Source organism: Echiichthys vipera (assembly GCF_963691815.1).
Source record: "Echiichthys vipera genome assembly, chromosome: 21".
Lineage (NCBI taxonomy): Eukaryota > Metazoa > Chordata > Actinopteri > Perciformes > Trachinidae > Echiichthys > Echiichthys vipera.
In genome coordinates, this window is record NC_139846.1 from 24,917,806 (window position 1) to 24,937,002 (window position 19,197).

General features: G+C 44.1%; 1 protein-coding gene across 4 annotated transcripts in view; it reads left to right on the plus strand.

Annotated features, from left to right (window-relative positions):
* Positions 1-17,673, plus strand: part of LOC310963220 (traf2 and NCK-interacting protein kinase-like) — a 54,580-nt gene extending 36,907 nt beyond the window's left edge. For 2 of the 4 annotated variants that reach the window (XM_083935916.1, XM_083935917.1), the window contains exons 22-30: positions 3,119-3,227; positions 4,080-4,262; positions 4,386-4,529; positions 5,543-5,677; positions 5,833-5,933; positions 8,082-8,231; positions 9,560-9,719; positions 13,727-13,866; positions 14,707-17,671. In XM_083935916.1, coding sequence (XP_083792042.1) covers positions 3,119-3,227; positions 4,080-4,262; positions 4,386-4,529; positions 5,543-5,677; positions 5,833-5,933; positions 8,082-8,231; positions 9,560-9,719; positions 13,727-13,866; positions 14,707-14,790 — 1,206 coding nt within the window. In that variant the 3' untranslated portion in view covers positions 14,791-17,671. Of the gene's footprint in view, positions 1-3,118; positions 3,228-4,079; positions 4,263-4,385; positions 4,530-5,542; positions 5,678-5,832; positions 5,934-8,081; positions 8,232-9,559; positions 9,720-13,726; positions 13,867-14,706 lie in introns of all 4 variants that reach the window. The other 2 variants (XM_083935919.1, XM_083935918.1) reach the window with 2 other exon arrangements.
* Positions 17,674-19,197: the final 1,524 nt, after the last annotated feature.

Genomic DNA, 19,197 nt, shown 5'->3' on the forward strand with positions numbered 1-19,197 from the left:
ATTTTGCTTTTTCAGTAGTTTTGCGAGCTTCTGGTTGTTTGACGTCATCATGTTCATGCTTTTTGATCGATTTGTCGCTTATTTAGCATTTCTTCATGCTCAGTTTTCATGTCCGTATGTCATTTTGGCTCGTTTGTAGTTGTTTTGAGTTTGTAAGGAGTCGTTTGACCTCTCAAAAAGGCAGACTTGACTTGTTATACTTGCTATATCTCAGATTCTGTTTATGTTAGAGCCCCTGAAATGAGTTTTAACATCGATCAAATACTGTATCCGTAGCAGAAGGTATGAAACATCCATCTGTATATACTGTGAGGGACCGCCTGGGGCCCCGAAAACCACCCAATTAGCATGTTCTTAATGTAAAATATGACATGTGCGTGTGCTTTTCAGTAATTTGGACTCTCTGAGGTGTATTTCTGCAGATATTGAACCCTAAAAAAGGCTTCCTAACGGAGACGTTTCTTCCATCTGTCTCATAACTGTTAGTGGCAGTCGTTGGTGGGAAGTAGGTTTGGACTTCCTTAGTGCTCTATTTTAGTAGTTTTGCGAGCTTCTGGTTGTTTGTCGTCATTATGTTTATGCCTTTGATCGATTTGTGTCGATCATTTAGCATTTCTTCATGCTCGGTTTGCATGTCCGTGGTCATTTTTGGTCGTTTGTAGTTGTTGTGAAACAGCCAAATGTCTCAGCACACGTTGTCGGCAGGATTCGAACCTGCGCGGGGAGACACCGACAGCCACGACAGCCCAGAACACGGTTACGAGTCACTTTTGAAGATGCCGGGGATCGAACCCAGGACCTTTTTTCTCAAATAGTGTAAACATACGGTCTGAACGGATCGTAAACCTGTAAACGTTTAACCGTGAACCCGCTGAGCACCTGATGTGTGACGACGCCCCCCCCCCCAACTCTAAAACACAGGCTCCTCCCTCCGTCACCTGTCAATCACAGCCTCGCTGCACAGTAGCCCCGCCCTCTCTCTCTCTTTCCAGAAATACGGGAAACGGAGGCGGAGCTCTGCCGCGAGCAACGGTTTCCCCGGCGACGCTAATCTGTTCCCCGGCAACGCCAATCTCCCTGATTTGGTGCAGCAAAGCACCTCCCCCCTCGTCTCCCCTGGCGACGCCTCTGGGGCCCAAGTAGGTGGAGCAGCACCCCCACCCCCCCCTTTCCGTCCCAACACACCTGATCCTGATCCTGATCCTGATCAGACCAGCACCCTGTCACCGGTTCACCCTGCTCCCCCGCCTGCCCACTCCCCCGTCACTTCCTCCGTCATCAGGGCGGGAAACCAGCAGCAGCCACCGAACTCAAACTCCAGTTCGCAAAAAAACTTTAGTGAGACAAAAGGAATAAAATGCTCTTTATGAAATATATGAATATGAGTATATGATGAATAAACGACAGGCTTTTATTGTGAAGGATGGATGTGGTTCTGTCTGACCACAGAGCGTCCACGTGGTTGTTTTTTATTCCTCGACCTCATTCCTCAAATACAAAACGTCTTTATCGCTGCGTCATTTTTTAATTCTGTGTCAAAAGTACAAAAACAAAAGATATAAACAGATATTGAAATTTAATTTTTTCACTCTGTTATTAATCATGTTACACACACAGGCCCGAAATACACACACAAACACACACACACACACAGGACCTATACATGCAATTAATGGAGAGATGTCAGAGCGAGGGGGCTGCCAGTGACCGGCGCCCCGAGCAGTTGGGGGTTCGGGGCCTTGCTCAACAGCACCTCGACAGTGCCCAGGAGGTGAACTGGCACTTCTCCAGCCACCAGTCCACGCTCCATTCATGGTCAACACAGGGACTTGAGCCGGCGACCCTACGGTTCCCAGCCAAGTCACCTATTGACTGAGATACTGCCGCCCTTAAAATACTACTAAATAAATAAAATACAAATAGAAGAGACACAACACAAGACACACTCAGGATGAGACAATGACATAAGACGACATGTGCGATATGACACAGACGAGTCAGTGGTCGCACTTTTCATTTGATTTAAGCCACTTTTTGAGTCGACCTTTAAAAGAGGAACATGTGGGCGTGCTCTTATTGTGGAGGGAAGACTGTTCCAATAGCTGAAAGTTGCGTTAAAAGGTTAAAAAGAGCTAAAGTGTCATTTTAAACACAGTTATATTCTGATTAAACTCGTTCTCCTGCAAAGAAAGTGTAACGACTTTACAACAGTTCAGTACTTTTGTCTTCACGTAATGAAGTTTTGTAATATCTTTGTTTTTCTCGCAGAACAGGGGAAATAAATATTAACAAAACACAAAATAAACAACAATAAAAACCACCAGAAGTTCAGCACGGTGACGTCTGAGCGGCAGAGTACGATGTCAGTTATAACAAATCAAACTAAAGTCAAATAATAGTTTATATAAGATTTCTTTATTCGTACATATTTGATGTTTATTTACCTTCCTGGTGCACGTGTGGATGGAGGCGAGGTACGTAACCAACGGGAGTGCGCTCCACGAAGCATCAAATAATCTAAATGTGTCTCAAAATAATAATAAAAACCTTTTAAGTTGCTATTTTTCAACCTTTAAACCCACATTAGTTCATTCTGACGACAAATACATGTAAATAAATCTCTTTGCATTGAAGAAACTGAACCAATAACCATAAATTCGTCCTGTTTTGCTTCTAAAACGATTAAAAATCATCATTCTGCTGCAGAAAAAACAGGTTTTAAAGGAAATGAGAGTCTAAAAACAAGCGTCTCCGTTCATTTCCTGCTGTTTTATTCACTTTGGCTCCGGTGTTTCCCCCGCGGGCCCGTCCTCGCTCCGCTCCTCTTTACCCCTCTTTCTTCCCTTCCTCCCTCGGTGTTCCCAGGTCCAGACGGTGTCCTCCGCCCCGAGAACGGGAGGCAGGAAGCTCTCAGAGTAAAGGAAACACTGACGGTTGAGTGGAGGAGGAGTTAGTTTCCATCAGCGTAAAAAGAAACCGCGCCTCCACTGAACGCACCGGGGTTCCTTTATTCCTGCAGCTACCTGTTTCTGCAGCTAACTAAGCACCAGACAAACATGTGACTGACGTGTGTGTGTGTGTGTGTGTGTGTGTGTGTGTGTGTGTGTGATATCTAAAGTACGGGATGAGCAGCAGCGGAGGCTCCAAGTCTTCCTTCACGCCGTTCGTAGACCCCAGAGTGTACGGGACCTCCCCGACGGACGACGACGACAACATCTCCGCCTCAGGTGCGTTTCCCTTCAGCCTTGAACCGGGGTTGTGGTGTGTTCAACTACTCCTATAGGTGTAAACAAAAGCCTTCTGATCCAGAACACCACCTATAATGCCAGGGGGTGAATTTCACGGCAGGGGTGCTGAATACGGCGCCACACCTGCAACGCAAAAGTGCAAAGTGACCACGAGACGCCTCCTAAGAGGTCGGGAGACAAGAACCAGCAGAAAGAAAGCACAAAATGATGTTTAATTTTATAAAATGATTGAGATGAGATCATGGTTTTTAACTCCCTGACTTTGGAAACGCCATTAATTTATAAATAAAATAGAATAAAAAAGTGGATTTTCTTGAACTTTAAATACAATTAAACTTTAATAAGTGGATAAATAAAAGAAATAACATAAATGTAAACACTAAAACGTGCAGTCGGCAACATTTGTTTGATCATATTCACTGAAGACGACGCTACGCTCGAGTAGAACAACATAAATCAACATTACTCTACGTGGAAACAATCAAAATTTGACTGAGTCAGCTGGATCTGCCAGACTTACCGACCGCAGCTTTAAATCAATAATAATAAATAGAAGAAGAAGAAGAATTATGCTCCATTCATGGTCCACACAGGGACTCGAACCAGCAACCCTCCGGTTCCCAGCTGAGTCACCTACGGATAAATGGGTAAATGAATAAATAGAAATCAATTAGATTCAAACAAAAAGGATCAAGTATGGTGTAGTGCACTTTCACAACCTTCTGAAAACTACTGAATAAATGTGATAAAACACTCCAACCTGGTGTTTTGCTCGTCTTTATTCAACATATCATAAATAAATATACTTCATTTTGTCATGTGGTGCTGCAGCGCTGTTTGCCGATGAGCTGCTGAAGCACGAGCACGAGCAGGAGCAGGCGCGGCTCAACGAGGCGCGGAAGATCTCCGTGGTCAACGTGAACCCGACCAACATCCGGCCGCACAGCGACACGCCCGAGATCCGCAAATACAAGAAGCGCTTCAACTCCGAGATCCTGTGTGCGGCTCTCTGGGGTGAGACGGCCGCAGACACACACACACGACCTTCAATGCTGCGGTGCTGATGGTGTGCACTGACTGTACGTGTGTGTGTGTGTGTGTGCGTGTGTGTGTGTGTGTGTGTGTGTGTGTGTGTAGGGGTGAACCTGCTGGTGGGGACGGAGAACGGTCTGATGCTGCTGGATCGAAGCGGTCAAGGCAAAGTTTACAACCTGATCAACAGACGGCGCTTCCAACAGATGGACGTCCTGGAGGGGCTCAACGTCCTGGTCACCATCTCAGGTTTGGACGCCACTTAAAAGAAGCGTTGGAAGGACATTTACTCCATTTTACGTTACTTTATACCATGTGTCCCCAGATGTGGCGAGGCTGAATATTTGACCCTTGACATTCATTGTAAGAAGCGGTTCAATGCTGAGCCCTAAGTTTCCCTCCCTGTCTTTCTTATTGTTTGGTCCTCGGTGTTTCCTGTTTCCCTTGGTTACCGTTGTCGCTCTAAGGGCGCCCTCCCACTGTGGCTCAGTCCCGTGCCCCGTGCTTTAGGGTCCTTGTCCCCCCTCCAGGCCCGTTTGTACTCACACTACCTGGGCCTCGGAGAATGCTTCTTGCTGCCTATACGTCATCACGCCGTAACACGTCACACGCATTGATGACGTCATGGCGATGCGTGGCTTTGTTTCCAGATCTTTCCGTAGACCTCGGAGTTTTTGTGCGTCTTGTCGACTGTTTTTGAATCTTTTCATCGACCAAATCTGCAGTAAACACTCCACCTCCGCATCACACCAACGTGAACCTTTCACCGCCATTGTTTTAAATGTCCGCGCATGGTCCCTCCTTCTTTTTTCTACGTCCCAACAGGCGCACAGGAAATGACCTCAGAACCGCCGTAGGCCTCGTGCTCGTACACGTGCGCACGCTCGTGCTCGTACACGTGCAAACGTGCTTTACTAAAGCCCACCTCTCCCAAACGGGCCGTGGACGGCAAGCGTGCCGCTCCTAGACGTGGTACGGTTGCACTCACACTGGTCAAAGGAACCAGACTTTAGCTGTGAAACGTCCTGGGGCACGGGACGGAGGCACAGTGTGAGTGCGCCCTAATTTTCAAGTGCTCCTCACGGATTTAGAGCACAAATAGAAAACAAATCTGTTCTCTGTGCGTCGCTACCCTTTATAAATAAAGCGCTCGATCGGATTTTAAATGTTGTTGCGGTGAAAAGTAAAAACCTGAACACGGGATCAGACTCACCGGCGAGGAGTGTTTCATTTCTCTGAATTACTTTTCCTTCCTTCTCCAGGGAAGAAGAACAAGCTGCGTGTTTACTACCTGTCCTGGCTGAGGAACAGGATATTACACAACGACCCTGAAGTGGAAAAGAAACAGGGCTGGATCACCGTCGGGGAGCTGGAGGGCTGCGTGCACTACAAAGTCGGTACGTAAACTTGTTAATGTGTGTTGTGGGGACACGGATTTACACACACCTTGCGGGGACTCACCTCCAATTTGGATGCAAACCATTAATTGTTAACCTTTGCTACATGTTTGACTGTTTTGGTTGTTTTTTGCTGCTCTGCTTTTCTCCTGCAGTGAAATATGAGAGGATTAAGTTTTTGGTGATCGCTCTGAAGAACGCGGTGGAGATCTATGCGTGGGCGCCGAAACCGTACCACAAGTTCATGGCCTTCAAGGTAAGATGCGCCTGAGATGCTAATGGGTTAAGGTGCAGAAAGGAACACAAAAGGGGCCTCGCAAAGAAAAGACAATGTCCTAAAAATATGTAAATAAATCAAATCGACCGATTAATCAGCAAGTGAAGAAATAATCGCAGGTGTAATTTGGATTAATTCAAATACATTGGCAGATTTATTCACTTGGTTTAAGTTAGTTTGACTTTCAGGACGACAGGATCAGTGGATGGACAGACAAATGATTTTTAATTAAGTGTTTAAGTAATTTTTCATGCAAAAACAACAGAAAATGCTGTTTTCAGCCTCTCAAAAATGGAGATTTCCTGCTTTTCTTTGTTTTATTTCACAATAAAGACCTTAGACAGACACATTAACCCTCCTGTTACCTTCAAATTGTACTAACGAGTAAAGAAAATGACTTACTTACTATTACTATAATTTGTGTTGATGCTTCCTCTTTAGAACTGGTCGTTTATTGGACTTTAGAAAGTGTGTGACCACTGTCAAAAGCACAGTTAGCTCTTGCACAGCCTGTTAAATGTGGATTGATATTGATATAAACTGTGTCCTTGCCTCAAAAATTATAACAAAATCGCTTCTTTTTATTAATTAAACTTGATTTATTAGTGAATGAATGGACGACAGGATCAGTGGATGGACAGAAAAATACTTTTCGATTAAGTGTTTAAGTCATTTTTAATGCAAAAAATGACAGAAAATGTTGTTTTCAGCCTCTCAAAAATGGAGATTTTCTTGCTTTTCTTTGTTTTATTTCACATTAAACAATATTAGACAAACACATTCACCCTCCTGTTACCTTCAAATTGTACTAACGATGTTTTTCCTTGGGGTTAATTTGACCGCAGCAATTAAAACATCCAGGAAATGATGATAATCAAAGTTGTTGCTCAAGTTTTAACGTCAGGTACTCAACAAATAAATCAGCAAGCAAAGAATCAATTGCAGGTGTAATTCAAGTGGAGACAGGTTGAAATGATCCAACTACGATGAGATTTATTCACTTGGTTTAAGAAAGTTTGACTTTAAGGACGACAGGATCAGTGGATGGACAGAAAAATGATTTTTAATTAAGTGTTTAAGTCATTTTTAATGCAAAAACAACAGAAAATGCTGTTTTCAGCCTCTCAAATATGGAGATTTCCTGCTTTTATTTGTTTTATTTCACGTTAAGGACATTAGACAGACACATTTACCCTCCTGTTACCTTCAAATCGTACTAACGAGTAAAGACAATGACTTACTATATTATACTATAATTTGTGTTGATGCTTCCTCTTTAGAACTGGTCGTTTATTGGACTTTAGAAAGTGTGTGACCACTGTCAAAAGCACAGTTAGCTCTTGCACAGCCTGTTAAATGTGGATTGATATTAATATAAACTGTGTCCTTGCCTCGAAAATTAAATCAAAATCGCTTCTTTTTATTAATTAAACTTGATTTATTAGTGAATGAAAGGACGACAGGATCAGTGGATGGACAGAAAAATACTTTTCGATTAAGTGTTTAAGTCATTTTTCATGCAAAAAATGACAGAAAATGTTGTTTTCAGCCTCTCAAAAATGGAGATTTCCTGCTTTTCTTTGTTTTATTTCACAATAAAGACATTAGACAAACACATTTACCCTCCTGTTACCTTCAAATCGTACTAACGAGTAAAGAAAATGACTTACTATACTATTACTATAGTTTGTGTTGATGCTTCCTCTTTAGAATTGGTCGTTTATTGGACTTTAGAAAGTGTGTGACCACTGTCAAAAGCACAGTTAGCTCTTGCACAGCCTGTTAAATGTGGATTAATATTGATATAAAGACGTGTCCTTGCCTCGAAAATTAAATCAAAATCGCTTCTTTTTATTAATTAAACTTGATTTATTAGTGAATGAACCTCGGGCCTTTAGTTCAGTAAATGTAGGCGATCTGAAATCTTCCTAAAATGTCATGAAAATTAAAAATATTATGATTATAATGAGAATATAAATAAGTATTTCAGTCACTGATGCACCGCTGGGGTCCGCACTCGCTCACTGAATTAGCTTCCTTTCTAATTTTTCTTTATTCAACACAATTTCTTTTCTAATTCATCTCTTAAATCACGTATTAAATCTCTTTTTTCCTCCCGTCCGTCAGTCGTTCACCGACCTGCAGCACCGCCCCCAGCTGGTCGACCTGACCGTGGAGGAGGGGCAGAGGTTAAAGGTCATCTACGGCTCCAGTGTCGGCTTCCACGTCATCGATGTGGACTCTGGGAACCCCTACGACATCTACATCCCCTCACATGTTAGTGTGTGTGTGTGCGCGCGTGTGTGTGTGTGTGTGTGCGCGTGCGTGTGTGTGTGTGTGTGCGTGTGTGTGCGCGCACGCGTGTGTGTGTGTGTGTGTGTGTGTGCGTGTGTGTGAGTGTGTGTGTGTGTGTGAAATCTTAAACTTATATCTTAACTCAAATATGACACTTTCTATGTTCAGGTTTATAAAACACCAACGGCTCTTACGTGTCAGGGCGCACTCCCACTGTGCGTCCGTCCCGTGCCCCGTGCTTTAGGGTCCTTGTCCCCCCCTCCAGGCCCGTTTGTACTCACACTACCTGGGCCTCGGAGAATGCTTCTTGCTGCCTATACGTCATCACGCCGTAACACGTCACACGCATTGATGACGTCATGGCGATGCGTGGCTTTGTTTCCAGATCTTTCCGTAGACCTCTGAGTTTTTGTGCGTCTTGTCGACTGTTTTTGAATCTTTTCATCGACCAAATCTGCAGTAAACACTCCACCTCCGCATCACACCAACGTGAACCTTTCACCGCCATTGTTTGAAATGTCCGCGCATGGTCCCTCCTTCTTTTTTCTACGTCCCAACAGGCGCACAGGAAATGACCTCAGAACCGCCGTAGGCCTCGTGCTCGTACACGTGCGCACGCTCGTGCTCGTGCACGTGCAAACGTGCTTTACTAAAGCCCACCTCTCCCAAACGGGCCGTGGACGGCAAGCGTGCCGCTCCTAGACGTGGTACGGTTGCACTCACACTGGTCAAAGGAACCAGACTTTAGCCGTAGAACGTACTCGGGCACGGTACGGAGGTACAGTGGGAGTGCGCCCTGACTGACTTACTCTCATTTTTCAGACGTAGGGCGTTTCTCTAATGAGGCCCTTCTGTGTTAAACATATTTTTACCTTTAAGTTTTACCTTGAGTGACATGAAATAATGAATGAATGACAGTAAAGTTGTGACGTGGTGAATGAAGGGACGGCTGCTTTTATGAACGAGTGTGTGAACGAGTGTGTGAGTGTGTGTGTGTGAAGCGCGTCCTCCTTTAACCCTGGTCTGGTTGCAGTAAGAGATGCACGGAGGGGAAAAGGAAACGGTAACCACAGCAACCGCCTCACATTGCTATTGGCCGCCATGAATCACCCTGTGCTCATGTCTGTTTCCATGGCGATTGCGTGGCTGAGGAGGTAGCGGGAGAATCCATTGTTGCAGCAGTTTCTTCTCTCTCAGGGTGGGGATGGGGGGTTAGGGGGCCGTCCATACCACCCGCCTGTAGGCTCACGGCAGCTCCTAATCCCCTGCCCCCACCGCCTCCAACCCCCTCCCGTGTGTCGCCCCGGCAGATTCAGGGTCAGGTGACCCCGCACGCCATCGTGGTTCTGCCCAAGACGGACGGCATGGAGATGCTGCTGTGCTACGAGGATGAGGGCGTCTACGTCAACACCTACGGACGCATCACCAAAGACGTGGTGCTGCAGTGGGGCGAGATGCCCACCTCCGTCGGTACGTCAACCAATCAGCTCGCTTCTACCCTGACCCCTGACCTCTGACCTCTATAAACGGTCTCAGCAGATCATCCTTTCACCCTCACTACTATCTGCCACACCTCCTCCGTTCAAAGCAACACTCCTCTCTCTCCTCCTGCCTTTTGCTTTCACCTTTAAACAAGAAGCCCAGACGGTAATCTGTGTTGTCACCTGCTCGTAGGAATACAACAGCTTTTTGGGAGGTTGAACGCGCTGTTCAGCTTCATTTGGTCATGTGATGAAAACACGCCGCAGGAGCCAAAACCATCCACGTGACACTGATAGATCTGATGCTTCATGTTAACACTTTCACACCAATTAGAACCGGCTTTTGGGGCTCGTTGAGACCATTTTCAGGAAGTAAAATAGTTTGTTTAAAGATATAAAATACGGTTAACATTGAATTTGAACCTACTTTGGGGGCTCGTCCCAAGAAAAAATGATGCGAGTTTATGCTTCTGTGGTTATATGAAATGTTGTTTTGGCGCCCTCTAGCATCTGTATGTCTCTCAAGTAATTTCCCCCATTAGTATGTAGTTTCTCGCCATCCTAAAGTACGGTTAACATTAAATTTGAACCTGCGTTGGGGGCTCGTCCCAAGAAAAAAGATGCCATTGTACTTTTCTGAGGAACTACGTCAACCCTTAATCCAGTACTTTTAGCTAACTGTTTCAACTGCTAATCCGTTAATGTCACTTCTAGCTAACTATGGGCTCGTCCCAAGAAAAAAAGTTGCATTTTATGCTTCTGTGGTTATTCTATGAAACGCTGTTTTGGCGCCCTCTAGCATCTGTATGTCCCTCAAGTAATTTCCCCGCGTTAGTTTGTAGTTTCTCTCCATCCAAAACAAAACATAAGACTTCAATTACATTGAGACCATTTTCAGGAAGTACGGTTAACATTGAATTTGAACCTGCTTTGGGGGATCGTCCCAAGAGAAAAATGTTGCCATTGTACGTTTCTGTGGTTATGATATGAACCGTTGTTTTGGCGCCCTCTAGCGTCTGTATGACACACACCAAGTGACCCAGAAGTCAGGTGACATACCCCCAACAGTGCTCATTAAATATGTATAAAAACAGAATAGTGTAAGTACAAAAAAAGCGTGAAATAGAATAATATATATTTGTGGTGTCCGCCATTGTTTTAAATGTCCGCGCATGGTCCCTCCTTCTTTTTCTACGTCCCAACAGGCGCACAGGAAATGACCTCAGAACCGCCGTAGGCCTCGTGCTCGTACACGTGCGCACGTCCGTGCTCGTAAATGTGCAAACGTGCTTTACAAAAGCCCACCTCTCTCAGGCTGGCCGCAGTTATGTGCGGAGCGGTTGCACTCACACTGGTCAAAGGAACTAGGCTTGACCCGAAAAACCTGTTTTGGCGCGGTGCAGAAGGACAGTGTGAGTGCGCCCTTAGAGACTAAAGGTCGAAGGTTAGCTAGCTATATTCATTCACAGAGCTATGGCCAAATTAGCTCAGAACGACCCAAATATAAGATGTAAACGGGTATAAAATGGTAAATAGAGGGACAATATAATGAAAATACAATTATAAAGTGGCAACGATAAATGTGGAAGTGTTCATGGAGCAGTGTAATGATCTATTGGAGACACGTGGAGAGTTCTGGTGTCACTGTTTTCATCACGTAACAGGTGAGTTGACCAAAGAACGACGACCCAAAAACTGAGTGTATCTCTTTAATGTCAAGTGTTGAACGTCCGGCTGCTGCACAAGTCGACAACAACATGTCTCACAGAGCATTACCTCGACCCTCTACCCCACGATCTCAACAGTTTAACTATACTAATGAATATACTTTTATCCAAACATTTCGACGGTGTTTCCATTAACGACACTTTTAGCTAACTGTTTCAACCATTTATTCGTTAGCTAACTGTTTCAACTGTTTATTCGTTAGCTAACTGTTTTAACTGTTTATCCGTTAATGTCACTTTTAGCTTACTATTTGTACCGTTTATCCGTTAGTTTTTAACTATGTCAACCGTTTATCCAGTAGTTTTAGCTAACTGTTTCAACCGTTTATTCATTAGCTAACTGTTTAAACCGTTTATCAGTTCGTTTTTAACTATTTCAACCGTTTATCCAGTCATTTTAGCTAACTGTTTCAACCGTTTATTCGTTAGCTAACTGTTTTAACTGTTTATCAATGAATATACTTTAATCTAAACATTTCGACTGTTTATCCATTAACATTACTTTAAGCTAACCATTTCAACCGTTTCTATTAGCTAACTATTTCAACCGTTTATCTTTAAGCTAACTGTTTAAACCATTTATCTGTTACTCTCTCTCTTTTAGCTAACTATTTCAACAGTTTATCAAGTACTTTTAGCTAATTGTTTCAACTGTTAATCCGTTAATGTCACTTCTAGCCAACTATTTCAACCCTTTATCCATTACTTTATCAACAGTTTATCTGTTAGCTAACTATTTCAACCTATTTTCCACTACTTTTAGCTAACTATTTTAATCGTTTATCCATTAGCTAACTGTTTCAACCGTTTGTCATTTACTTCTAGCTAACCATATCAACTGTTTATCGTTCACTTTTAGCTAACTATATCAACCTTTTATCCGTTAACGTCACTTCTAGCTCACTATTTCAACCGGACAGGTCTGTCGGGGTACGTCAGACCTAAACTGTTCTACCCCACACACAGACAGACACACACACACACACACACACACACACACACATCTTTTACTTCGGTCACTCCTTTTTTAACACGTCTTCTTTTGTGTTGGGGAAACTGCTCGTGTGTGTTGTTGTTTGTCTGCTGTGTTGAGTTCTGTCCTCTTGTTCTGAACGACTGTTTGAAATATTAAAAAAAACAAAAATCCACATCTTTACATTCATCCTTGATTGCATGAGCCTCTAAAAACGACTCAAACCAAGATATTTGTGAGATTCGGCAGTTAAAAAAGAGCAGTGCGTCTAAATGAATCTATTATTCATTAGTGCACTCGGTCGAACCGCAGCAAGAGGGAACTCGAGCACATCAAGGATGGATCTTGGATCTTATGATCCGAGTCAATCTCAACCTCTGTGTTTCTCCATTCGGCCTCCACTCTCTGATTCTCAGATGTCAGTGTTCGATACCCTGATTGATTAAACATGTATGTTTGACTGACTGTGTCCTGAAGCAGCGGTGCTTACGTGTTCTGCGTGTGGACATCATCTTCTGTTAACGTTTGTGTGTATTTTTACTGTCAGACCAGAGTTTCTCACAGCCAAGCCCGGCCCCAGACTAAACACAAACCCTGCATCGTCGTGGTGTTTGATTCCGCACATGAGCTGGACGATATCCAAGAGGGGGGAAAAACAAAAAAGACCATCCACTAGACTTTATTTCTGGGACAGAGGACCCTCTCTGCTGACCCTTTTCCACCGTAGTCGTGGCTCAGGAAGGTGTTACGCTCAGTACCGTGCTCCTCCTCCTCCTCCACCGCAGAGTTTCTAATCTAATTGGCTCAACGTTTGTGGTCTTGCGGATGACAGAGAAAGCACATTTATCCCCGGTCTGATTCGCTCTCCTTTGCGTGCAGTCGAAAGAACCATTTCCTGCTGCTGACGCTTAAGATTAAAACGTGAACCACTGGAAGGCTTTTATTGTGAAGCAGCCGTATTTGTCAAACTGTCTCATATAATTCATTTAAATCAACGCCAACATCGATGGACTCCCAGCCAGCATCCTGTTATCTGTCGCTCTGACAGGACCCCCCTCCCCCCCCGACGCCACACGAAGAGCTCAGAGGTCGTTAACGTCGACATCGGTCAGAAACTGCTGCAATAATCTCCTCCCGGAGGTGAGGCAGGGGAGGCCTCGATGTGTGACTGGCTTGGGTGTGAGACTGGTGCTGAGTCTTCTCCTGTCCAATCCCCCTCTGTGTGTGTGTGTGTGTGTGTGTGTGTGTGTGTGTGTGTGCGTGTGTGTGTGTGTGCGCCCTCTCCTGTCCTTGCAGCCTACATCCACTCCAACCAGATCATGGGCTGGGGAGAGAAGGCCATTGAGATCCGCTCCGTGGAGACGGGACACCTCGACGGAGTTTTCATGCACAAGCGAGCTCAGCGACTGAAGTTCCTGTCGGAGAGGAACGACAAGGTGAGTCCAAACCCGATGTGCACGCCCGCGGACTCACACGCCGCGAGACACGTTCCTGCAGAGACTGCGAGGGTTGAGATCATAAACTGTATAAATAAACGGACGTAGCGTCTCCATCGAGGTCCGTTCTCTCAACTTGATCCAGTCGTCCTCGCCTACGGGAGTCTCCATCTTGTCAGACTTTGACTCCACCTCATTTCCTCTGACCAAAAAAGGGCATGTATGTGACGTTGGGGGGAGGGGCGTCTGTCCATCTGGCTGACGTTTACCTCCGAGGAGAAGTGAGGGCCAGAGGCTAGCTGTCACTCAAGAGGCCACGCCCCTAATTATTCATAACCTTTAACCTCCAATAAAATAAAAACTAGCCCCTCCCCCTCAGTGTTGTCATGGAGATATGAGCTAAACACTCAGACTAGAATGTTCTTTTGTCCTTAAACAGGTTTAATGATGCTGTGTAAACGGCCTGTTTAACATGGGGCTCAATGAGAAACTGCTCTGTTATGAAACCTGCCCCTAGTGGACACTCAGAGAACTGACGCTGACGGAGCTTCCTGATTGGATCAAACAGGAAGTCGCTGTGATGGGGTTTGATTGAAATCCGTCATCGTGTTCATTTCCTGTGGCGAGCAGGAGATCCGGCCGTGCGTTGCATGATGGATACAACCGCACACTGTACCTGATTTGCATAAACACGACTCAACAGTCACATTTTTACAATCAATACGTAAATGAATAAACTGCATCATACCCACGGTTTGAGGAGCTGATGCTGGCGGCTGTGAGGTTATAAATAAAGTCGTTAACCTGTGACCCAGCGGAGACTCTGCTCTCTCTCTGCAGGTGTTCTTCGCCTCGGTGCGTTCGGGCGGCAGCAGTCAAGTCTTCTTCATGACCCTCAACAGAAGCTCCATGATGAACTGGTAACCTTCGTCCCTTTTCGACCCACAACCCTCCTCTTCTTCACTCTGAACATCGGCCGACATCAGGAGGGAGGGATGACAGGAGGACAGTGTGTGTGCGTGCGTGTGTGTGTGTGTGTAAACGATGTGTGTTCGTGGAGGAAATCGACGAGCTGCTGAACGGACGATTGAGCGACTGGAAGAGGACGGCGTCTCCTGGTGACTCCACGCGCCGACAGTGGCCGACGTTCTTCGCCTTCCCCCGCGGATCGTTGGACGGGGCCGGCGGTTGTTTTGGACTTTAAAGGACTCTGACGTCACGCCGAGTAGCCTTTGACTTCCCCATGTGACCAGATGGGGAGCTGTGGAGAAGTACTGTGTGTAGCACATTAATGATTCCTTACAGGGTGTTCACACTGCGAGCGCCATTCGTCGGGTTAGGCATCAAAACGGCTTAATAATAATGAACCATCGGATTTATGTAGCGCTCGTCCAGATGCTCAACGACACTTTCACAACAGTGACAAAATCAAATAAAAGACCAAACAAGTAAAGGTTAAAGGTCCGTGTGTGAAGAGAGACGTGCGTTCTCCCGCTCCTGATATTCACGCCACTTTTTTGTGTCCGGTGCTCGACACTGCCCCCACGATTTCAGGTGGTACTGCGACGTTTGCTCGACAGAAGGCTCCGTCCGTGTCCGTATGCGTCGCTAACATCTTCTCATGAGTCCTGGAGCCCCGACCCTCCTTCCTACACGGAGCGTTCTGATACTTCGTCTCCTGATTTCCTTCTTTGCTCCAGGGAGTTGCGCTCTTGTTTCCTCTCCGAACCTTTGAACAACGCACGCAAACAAACCGCTATTTCCAAACCAACTTTTCAGTTTGCGAACCGATTTTATTTTGGGTCCAAACGGCTGAAAATCGGGAACACAACCCCCGTTCCCTGTCTGCGTAAAGCGCCAAGTCATGTCTGCAGCCGTCCCAAGCGTGTCATCCTCTAAACCACTTCCCCTGTTAGCGACGACTGAATTCCCGTGGATGTTTTCCAGACAAACATCTTGTAGCAAAAACCTTCACCCCTTTGCGTCGTACGTTTTTCTCCCACTGAGCAAAAATCCCATTCCGCGAAACGCCCCGAGAGGTTGAGCTGCAGCCGCCGATGTGCAAGCCGCTCCCGTTAGTCTGTACACGCAGGACGCGCCTGGACTCGATGGCGACGTGCACGCCGTTCCCGTTCAACTGTACTCGCAGGACGCGCCTGGACTCGATCACGACGTGCACGCAGTTCCCGCAGTTCCGGTTCGTCTGTACCAGCAGGACGCGCCTTGACCTGATCGTGACGTGCACACTGTTCCTTTTCATCTGTACCTGCAGGTTACGCCTTGACTCAATGGCGACGTGCATGCCATTCCAGTCCGTCTGTACCTGCAGTACGCTCCTTGACTGGATGGCGGCGTCGCTCACAGTGTGAACGCTCCTTGAAACACCCTCTGCTTCTCGTCCTCGTTAGGAGCGGCGAGCGGCGCAGAGGAAATGAGACTTTTTGTATTCTTGCAGTTGGGATTCAGTTACGCGAAGGAAGGTTGTAGATACGGATCATTGCTGCGGGAGCAACACAATAACAAAAAACCTTTTCTCGCGTGAAGAACTTGACGTAGGGTAGGCGCCAACTTCTGGAAGTTTCTACCTTTTTTTGTTCTCTCCGCGCCCTTTTTCCCCCGTCCCTGCTGTCCCGTGTAAACCGCACCTGTGTAAATACTCACTTTGATGTTCTGGACAGATTTAGCAAAAAAAAACAACAACAAAAAAAGCGGGTGGATCAAAAAAAAAGACGCTTTTTAGACACAAACGTTTGGTCCGCGCTCCAGAGTTGACCCCTCCCTCTCTCCGTAGATCACCTCTTGTTTATTTACTTGTGCGTTCTGCATGGTGACACACACGCGTCCTCACTTGGTATGAATCGTAAGTTTAAAGGCAATACACGGACGCTCGAAGAGACAAACTTTCTACTCTTTTGTGTTTTTTTTCTCACCACACTGAGCTGTAAATGGAAAGTTAGCTTAGCATCGTTTTGTTCTCACGCGTAGCGGTCGGATACGTCGAGGTTGAGTTTATATTTTAGGCTTTTTCGTCGGTGCGGACGGGGACTTGGGCGTCACTTTCGGAGGACGTTTTTCTATTTTCCGCCGGGTTTCGCGGCGCTCTCGGATGTTCTGCGACGGAGGAAAGTGCGTCACCTTTTACCAGATGTCTCTTCCTTTGTCCGTCGATCTTAAACGGACACGAAAGCGAAGCCGACGCCTTTCACGTGTGCAGGATGTTTGCGTTAATCAGCACCCTGTGAATAAAGGTCAGGAGGCAGTTTGAGGTTTGAGACACCTTAGATTAAAAAAAGAAAAAGATATATATACTGTAAGTTACGCTGATATCTTACCGCTCATTTTAGAGGAAGACAAAAAAACAACATTCACTTATTAAAGCTTAGTTGTCTTTCTACAGAATAGAGAACATAGCTATGAGAATTTCTAAAGAACAAGAGAAAAATACAATGTTTTTATCGTGGTATTATTTGTATTTGTATTTCAATTTTTGTACGTATCAAGACTGTGAACGTATGTACGGCTGTGAGTGTGTGTGTGAGTGTGAGTGTGTGTGTGTGTGTGTGAGTGCGTGTGTGTGTGCGCAGGTGTGTGACATGCATGTGAGTGTATGTTTTCACCTTGTCTGAATCACTGGAATCAGTCAAAAGACGACCTCAGAGCTGGAAACACGCAGCCGTGATGTTGGAAAAATCTACAATAAATGTCCTCTCCTTGTACAGCAACACGCCGCTGCCGCGCTCTTTCTTTACGCCTCATTCAGACCCGAGAGTTCGAGACTGTGGAGGAACGAGACGATCCGGCACCCGGGGCATCACCTTTACTCATGAATGAAAGGAGTTTCAATAAAAACAAAGTGATTTCACACCTTTTAAAGTCATTTACACGAGAGTATTAGCAGCAAGGGGCCCTGACTCATTAAAAAGAAATACTAAAAGACCACTAGTTTACAAAAAATTACAAAAAAATGACCACAAAGGGAACAAAAATTATTAAAATAGATGCAGAACGACCACAAAAAGATGCAAAATGACTAAAAATAGATGCAAAACCAGCACAAAAAGATGCAAAATGACTAAAAATAGATGCACAACCACCACAAAAAGATAAAAAATGACTAAAAATAGATGCACAACCACCACAAAAAGATGCAAAATGACTAAAAATAGATGCAAAAACACCACAAAAAGATGCAAAATGACAAAAAATAGATGCAAAACCAGCACAAAAAGAGGCAAAATGACAAAAAATAGATGCAAAACCACCACAAAAAGATGCAAAATGACAAAAAATAGATGCAAAACCAGCACAAAAAGAGGCAAAATGACAAAAAATAGATGCAAAACCAGCACAAAAAGATGCAAAATGACTAAAAATAGATGCACAACCACCACAAAAAGATAAAAAATGACTAAAAATAGATGCACAACCACCACAAAAAGATGCAAAATGACTAAAAATAGATGCAAAACCAGCACAAAAAGATGCAAAATGATTAAAAATAGATGCAAAACCACCACAAAAAGATGCAAAATGACTAAAAATAGATGCAAAACCACCACAAAAAGATGCAAAATTACTAAAAATAGATGCAAAACCAGCACAAAAAGATGCAAAATGATTAAAAATAGATGCAAAACCACCACAAAAAGATGCAAAATGACTAAAAATAATAAAAAGATCAGTTATTGTCACACGTCTCACCTTTTCATAAAATGGTGTTTGTACATTTTAGTTTTTATTGTTTCTATATTTAAAAATAAATTTATAACCGTAAAACTTTGTAACTCTGGAACATTAAAATAAATACCTTAATAAGTTATGGCTTTATTGTTCTAATACCATAAAAAATTATAAAATAAAAAAATTAAAACAGCCGCTGTCCTGCCAGGGTTGCCAGGTTTGACTCCCTCAAACCTGGCAACCCTAATTTAAATAAATTATTTAAAAAGTAATGTTTATATTTTTCTTTTCAATAACAAATAATAATAAAGAAATTCAAATAATAATGACAAATAATAACGTAAAAAATAAAAAGAATAAATTAAGAAATAGAACAACTGCCCTGCTGGGGTTGCCAGGTTTGACTCCCTGAAACCTGGCAACCCTTTCTGCCACACAAACGCCATAAAAAGTAAAAAAGTAATGGTTATATTGTTTTTTTATGATTAAAAGAAACTAAAAAAAATCAAACATGAAAATAGAAAGATAAATAATAATTATTAAACGTATTATAATAAAATAAAATAATATAATGATAAATATAAATAATAAAATAAATATAAATCATAATAGTTGTAAAATTAAAACAATAAATTAATAAAACAAATAAAA